Raw genomic sequence first — 7065 nt, forward strand, 5'->3', positions numbered from 1 at the left:
TCGTAAACCTGAAAAATTGAAAAGTTTGGATCAGAATAAAATATCATTCGAATCCGCTGGCTTATTCTACGGCAAGCTCGAACCATCTTTAACTTGTCGAGCAAAAAAACCGACACGATTAGTGCATTAATCGAGGTACGCTGTAGAGGTTCTTGCGTATTGCGTTGCGGTGAATACATCAAGGAAGTAGGAATCGCTGAGACGATACATCAAAGATGTTTACGATATTTTGGTGAAACTCGCATCGATTAGTTGAAGGTAAACGAGTCTCGACTGAGTTTAGTTGACTAATGAGCAATATTTCTAATTGACGTATGGTTGCAACATCATTTTGAAGAATAATTTTGGACATAAGTAGACAAGAACGGAATGTAGTATATCTATAGTCAGGAGAATACGTAGGTTTCGTCGAAAAAGCAGCGTGCTCAATCGTGACAATGGTGGAAAGTGAAACTGTTTTATTGCGATGACTATTTCGCGAACGCCTTGGATAACTTCGAAGAAAACGCACGATAGATTATTCAGTCGATGAAACGCGTTTTCCTTGATAAACAACATTTCATTTTTTCCCTTCTATAATTGCTCATACTAAAAAAATATCTGTCACTGTCGTAAGTGTACAGAAGTAATACACAACAACAACGTGTTAATTGCGAAATTAATGTCAAGGTGGAACAAATATAATCGGTTCAGCGTAAAAAGCGGCGAGTTTCAACGGGCAGAATATACTGGAACGAAGGATAAAAGAGGCGCGGATCGGAAGGTGTCAAATATTCCAGGTATTCCTGCGGTTCAGAAGTTCCCGCGAGGAAAGAATTTCGTCACGCTGCCGCGACGAACGAGATCGCTGTTGCTCGACCACGGAACCCCGATCGGATTTTCGATCCGGCGACGATGGAAACCGAGAATCGCGACACTTTTCTGCGCGCAAAAAACCGCTCCACCGTGTTCAAAAGACTCTATCGATCCCTCGCTGTTTTGGAAGCGAACTTGGCCTCTCGATCTCTTATCATACTACTTACGAGCCTCTAGATCGTCTAACTGTATCAATGATCGTTCTATTCTATTCGCGAGTGGCACGCGCGTCGTTGACCGCGCAAGAAAGTGGAGCTTCCGACGATCTAACCGGAAGTGTCAGAAAAATGCTCGTTCGAAGAGGTCGACGCTCGGTTCACTTAATATTCCGCATGCTGCGTCTACCTACGCGATTAATTAGCACGAGTTCACGTTAATCGAGGTATACATTGCGAAATCAGGCGATGCTGGAAAGAGATGACCTTGAGATCGAGTCAGAAGCAGATTCGAAACGTTTTCTTACTTCGGACGTTTCGACTTTCCGTATAATAAATTCGTCCGAATGTTTTGTAATGGCGAACATCGTCGTGAGACGGGATCCTTTCCGCGTAATGGCGCGTGCTTGCAATACCAAGCGGCTAATTCGCTATCGGGTCGGGTTGGCAAGAGTTCCACAAGGGGCAAAGAGTAATCGACGAAGTTTGCGTTTCAGTTTCGTATTTGCATCCGTGATCGCACGCCGAATCGATACTTTTCGATCGCATTGGAAGCTCCCATCGAGGTTCCCCGTCGAATCTGCAAAAGGTTAGAGGAATGCGTTAGACGAATTACGAATGGCTCGAGCGGCACGATGATTTCGATTTTATGCAGTTTACGCGTGTCCCCGTGCTGTGAAAGCGTCGCACGTGCGTCGTGCGACGAGCTTTTCATCGTTTCCGTTCGATCTTACATAAAACCGGTAAAAGTCGAGATTTCGTTCTCTATCGAGAGGAACGATTATCGACCGACCGATCGAAGAGAAGATACGTACCGTTAGACGGGCTATAAACGGAACCGAAGGATTCGTCCGGCGACTCTGTTGGTTCGTTCGCGCCTCATGGACGAAACAGGCCTCGAGGGAAATAGCCGATAGAAATGCATCACTCGTACTGCACACGTAATCCGGATTATTCAAATCGTATTCACGTTGCTAGTGTCGTGCTCGAAAAATCGAAAGTGCGCGTCGTTTTGACCGGGTCAGATTAAGAAGAATCTTGCGCGAGGCTCGCGGAAAATATGTTTCTAGGTCACTCGAAACTAACCGGCGATACGAGGCCGTTGTGAACCGCGCGATCATCCGACAGGAGGACTTTCACGGTTTTTAAAAGAGCGCCGACAGAATTTCGTTGCCACGCTACCTTCGAGCTCCTAACGAGTTTTGCCAGCTATACGCGCGAACGCTATTGTACGGAGGCGTATATGCCTCCGTTTACCAGTTTCGAACGAAAGCAGGTCGGCTACGGTCGGTTTTGTAAAATGTTACGAAAGTCGGGAAAACTACGACAGGTGTGCGTACGCGCGAATATCGAGACTGCAGACATGGCTGCTTGTGAATTTAATACCTCGCGCGACTTCTCTACTCCTTCCTTATTATACTTCCTCGACTTCACTCGTCGCCTTTTCGATTTCATAAGACCGTGCATGCGTGTACGTCGTAACACGCATGAAATCTCTGATACGTTACACCCACCGGCTTTCTCGCATATTTAACAGGAAGTATTACGCGCCTTTAACGTTCTTCCGAAGTATACCTTCCGAAATATAAATGGAAGACTGTCCCAGTCGTTTACTCCTCGCACCGAGAGGGTCGAACCTCGAACAGATATCGATTTCTCGCGCGGTTTTCACATCAACGCGTTACATATGATCGCGCGACGTATTCGTTTTAAAAATATCGCAGGACTACCTTTTCGACGATGCACGAGTGACAGATCAGCGACTTTCAATTCGTCCTCCGACTGCGCTCCGGGCAAGGATCACGACGACACTCCGTTCGGGCAATGGTTCTCGCGAATTCCCCACAGATGTACAAAACAACGTTTGTATCATTCGGTATATCTGCGCACAACGTGAATAAAATCAGACGATTTGCTGCGCGTGAATGAGATGAAATGTTTCTCGATGATATGTCGCTTACACTGTGATGCGTCGCACATTCAACGTTACGAATTAAGTTTGCAACCCCGTAGGTATACAAATCCCATTCACGGCGTTCGTAGTTCACGTAGCTGCGCCACGGGTCATCTTCGAGCGGCCCTCTGCGGTTTTCAATCGACGACAGGTGGCCGTAAGGATCGCGAATAAACAAAGCAGATTCGAGCGGCGAGCGAACGAGTGTAACGAAAAAAAGAGGGAAAAAAAACAAGGCCGCAGTGCACCGGATGAGGACGCCCGCACCGTTTGAACGTCTTTCTTGCACTGAGAGACGAATCCGGTTGGGCAATATCGCGCAGACACCGGTTAGTCGAGAGCGTCCGGGAACCGACGCCAGTTCTCTAGATGGCCGCACTTTGCAGGGGTAACTGGGCGCTGCGTTCTCTGCCGGTCAACCATCGAGTCATGGGCGCCGGCGCTGTTGGCAGCATTGCTAGGATAACCGGGACCCCCTCGTTCACCCGTGCCAGATTCCATCGATCGTGTTTTTCTTTATCCTTTCCGCGGATAACAAAACTGGTCGACCGACTTTGAACTTATACGATTGCGTATTGCCGGCTGGCTGATTTGCACGGGTTTTCTACATTTTAAATCATTCTGCGTTATGATCGAACTGTTCTCTAGATAATTAGGCCGTTTGGTTCACTTGCCGAATTCCTAATTGCGCGCTCATTTCGTCTCTGGCGAGTCGATCGTCGTTAACGATCGTTTCAAGTAATTTTGTTTTCAATTATTGTCGCTAAATCGAATATATTCGAACACCTGTTCCTCGCAGCTATTTTCAAATTGCCATTCACCGACGCCAATGCGCGCGACCGACTAATTCTTGCGTATTATCGAACCTGCCACGCTCATTTTAGGCGTGCGCGCTCTCGCCTCGCGCAAGATTTGCCTGTAGACCGCGCGTATGTACGCGTACAGGTCCTAAGTAGCTTTTCACTCGACATTTCGTGGGACGGATAGACGCGCGTACGTACCAGGCTGCGCGCGTGTGCGTGCACGCACTTTTCCTTGCGTCCTGGCGCGGTCGTGTGTCGCAAATCGAAAGTGCGCGGCCTGCAGTTAGTCGTCAGTGCCGTCATCTTCCGCGTGCGAGGCCCCCTTATGCATTGGTTGTTGCGCAAAACACCTTTGCAATTACAAATTGGCCGCAAACATATTTACCGTGAAATTATTGCAACTCTTGCGACACGCCTGTCTCTCGAGCGGCCCGTAATGCAGCCTCTAGCCACCGTGCTCAGCTCACCACTCACTTCCGGTCCAAAGTACAATTCTTTACGACTGGCTAAAATATGTTGGAATTTGGATTTCTCTTTAGATCGACCGTGGGACTGGTCGTTAAATATACCAATAATTATGGGCAATCAGGATGAGTGCAGACAAAGGCATGGTTGTGGTAACGAGATTAGGCTCGAAAAGGAAACGATGTCGAAACGCTGGTTCCTAGAAGAAGAATATCTCGAGTTAACATTCCGCTTGTCTCGTGTACATAAAGGAGGACCTCGAGATCATTTCATCGATTCTGAATCATCGAATTATTGTTCTCCGTTCTCCGCGACACCGAACAGACAATCTCCTCTCATGAATAATGTCTAACGCGTAACACAGATTCCATTTACGTGTTCGCATATCGCGAGGACATTACTATTTGAACGCGAACGATAATTATACGTCCTGCACTCGTTCCGCAAAAGAATACATTTATATTCCGCTAGACTTAAATCGCGATCGACAATTGCGGCGGTATTCACGACCTCTAATTGCATGACGCGGCAAAAAGCAATCGTTAAATTTGTCATAGATTCATTTATTTACATTTACACAATAAGCGAAACGTAATTAAGCGAACGTTTATACGTTTAATGGCGCGTGTATAGTCGCGCTGAAATTCTTCTTTAATGGAAATAATATGATCGATACCTCTCTATATGGAAGCATTAAACGATTGGTAGAAATAACAAAATTAATACGTGGCGTGCGCTATTCGTTTTGACATGACAAATAATCGGTAATTAGTTGTTGCTTGTGTACTGGGAATATTGATCACCTGTTATTGCAAACAAAAAAAAACCAGGTTCGTAAGTCCAAGGCGATTATTTCTTGTTCGAAAAGCGTGTCGTATCCCCACGCAACATCGCTACGCCGTGTTCATTATAATTTGAATCATTTCTTGGACTAACGTCCCGTCCGTCACGTTGATACAAATTTCTTTGTTCGTGCCAGTTCTCGTTTTATTTGTATCGCCGGTAGTTACGTTCGTCTTGGCGGACGCGTGGAACTCCTTCGCCCCGGACTCCATCTTTATCCTTAAAATATTCTCCTTGGTAATACCTGAGCCTGGCATAACGATTATTCTGTTCTGAGCCTTTTCAACGAGCTTCCGTATCAACTCCAATCCTTCCTCGGCGGTGTCCTGTTGGCCAGAGGTCAGAATCCTCTCGAAACCGAGGCCTATTAATACCTCCAACGATTGCAGGGGGTCGTTGACTTCGTCGAAGGCTCGATGGAACGTAACAGGCAATGGTCGAGCGGCGGCGAGAACGTTCTTACAGAATTGCACGTTGATCTCGTTCTCTTCGGTCAGTGCGCCGAAAACAAAGCCGTCAGCACCGCATTCCTTCAAGATTCTCAAATCCTGCAGCATAACCTCCATCTCCTCCTCCGTGTAAACGAAATTCCCGGAGCGTATTCGAAGCATAGCATAGAGCGGCGCTGGCGAGAAGCTTTTAATCTTTTGCAAGAAGCCGGGAGTGGGTGTCAAGCCACCCTCCGAGAGGGCAGTGCAAATCTCGAGCCTGGTCGCGCCACCCTCGATCGCGTTTCTCGCCGATTCTAACGAATCGATGCAGATTTCCATCTGAAACGTTAAGTGGATTGCACAGAGATAGGTGTAGCCGGAGCAATGATTTTTAATAATCGTGATGAGTGCTTACTGTCAGATTCGAAAGTCTTGCCAATTCTCCGGTAAAAAAATCACGCGAAGAAAATCACTAGACCTTTCTCCCTAGAAGCGAGTGCCACGGTCCCGTTAGCTCGACTTGGCGATGTCACTCTGCTCCAGGAAATTCAACTGTTCGACGCTTCGCGATAAAAACGACCACGGGATCGAGAGTAGATCGCGCTGATTATGTTGTACGAGAAAATACGACACTTGTACGATAAGCCGGGACGGAGGAGAACAAGCGCAGAGATGCTAATAATAAATACACGTGGACTGCGATGATGTGTCGCCGACACGACTGCTTCGCCATCTGCGGGAATGCACCGAACCACCCCGCGAAGCTGACGGATGGTAAGGCTTCCGCTAATCTAATTCCCATGGAGCGTAACTCCAGCTTAAGTCCGGAAGAAGGTAATAGGTCTAGAAGAGCCAAAGTGGAATCGATAAGGAGGTAATTATTAAACGAGGTTAAAAATTGATAATGGTTCTAGAAATTTCTTATTCGAGGGGTAAAATAAATCCAACTCTAAACTTATAAAGCGCAGTGAAATTCTGTATTATACAACACATATAATAAAATAATACCAAGAGTTATACAAGTAAAAAATAATAATAATAATAATAATAATAATAATATTAATTTATAATAGTAATAATAATAATAATAATAATAATAATATTAATAATAATAATAATAATAATAAAATAAATGTAACAAATATTTAAGCGGAATTTATGATAGGGCATTGGCAATAGGGGCCTAGAGGTCTAAAAAATAAAATACTTAAAATGACAGCAAGGGGTAGGGAGGACGAAGGGGAGGTTTGTCTCCTCGACGCGAGTCTTATCGATTAAGAAACTTGATCAGCGCGCGCACGATCGGTCGTGTACAGAATTCGGAAGAAGGCTGGAACGATTCGTGATCTCTATCGCGATCGATTCGCAAGCGGACCGGCGGTCGTCTTTGGAAAACTATATAGTATCCGCGGGTCCTTCTCGTCTGCCCGACCAATTCGGATCTGGCTTCGTTCGCTCGTGAAACAGTTTCACTGCCGGCTCGGGGGGGCACGCCTTTTTCCTCCTCTTCTCGTCTTTTCTTTTCGCGTTTTTTTCTGTTTTTTTTTTTTTCGTTCTTC

At 46.1% G+C, this 7065-nt stretch overlaps 1 protein-coding gene across 1 annotated transcript; it reads right to left on the reverse strand.

The window, feature by feature from the left end:
* Nucleotides 1-4793: 4793 nt before the first annotated feature.
* On the reverse strand, nucleotides 4794-6252 carry LOC143428435 (copper homeostasis protein cutC homolog). Its single transcript, XM_076903292.1, has 2 exons — nucleotides 5922-6252; nucleotides 4794-5845 (listed from the first exon to the last, which is right to left on the reverse strand). The coding sequence occupies exon 2, from the start codon at nucleotides 5843-5845 to the stop codon at nucleotides 5126-5128; it is 720 nt and encodes a 239-aa protein (XP_076759407.1). The 5' UTR covers nucleotides 5922-6252; the 3' UTR covers nucleotides 4794-5125.
* Between the last annotated feature and the right edge of the window lie 813 nt (nucleotides 6253-7065).

Source organism: Xylocopa sonorina, chromosome 10 (genome assembly GCF_050948175.1).
Source record: "Xylocopa sonorina isolate GNS202 chromosome 10, iyXylSono1_principal, whole genome shotgun sequence".
NCBI classification, from domain to species: Eukaryota; Metazoa; Arthropoda; class Insecta; order Hymenoptera; family Apidae; genus Xylocopa; species Xylocopa sonorina.

Excerpts from the sequence above, each read along its gene's own strand:
- LOC143428435 (XM_076903292.1), bottom strand. The coding sequence starts at position 5,845 with ATGGAAATCTGCATCGATTCGTTAGAATCGGCGAGAAACGCGATCGAG.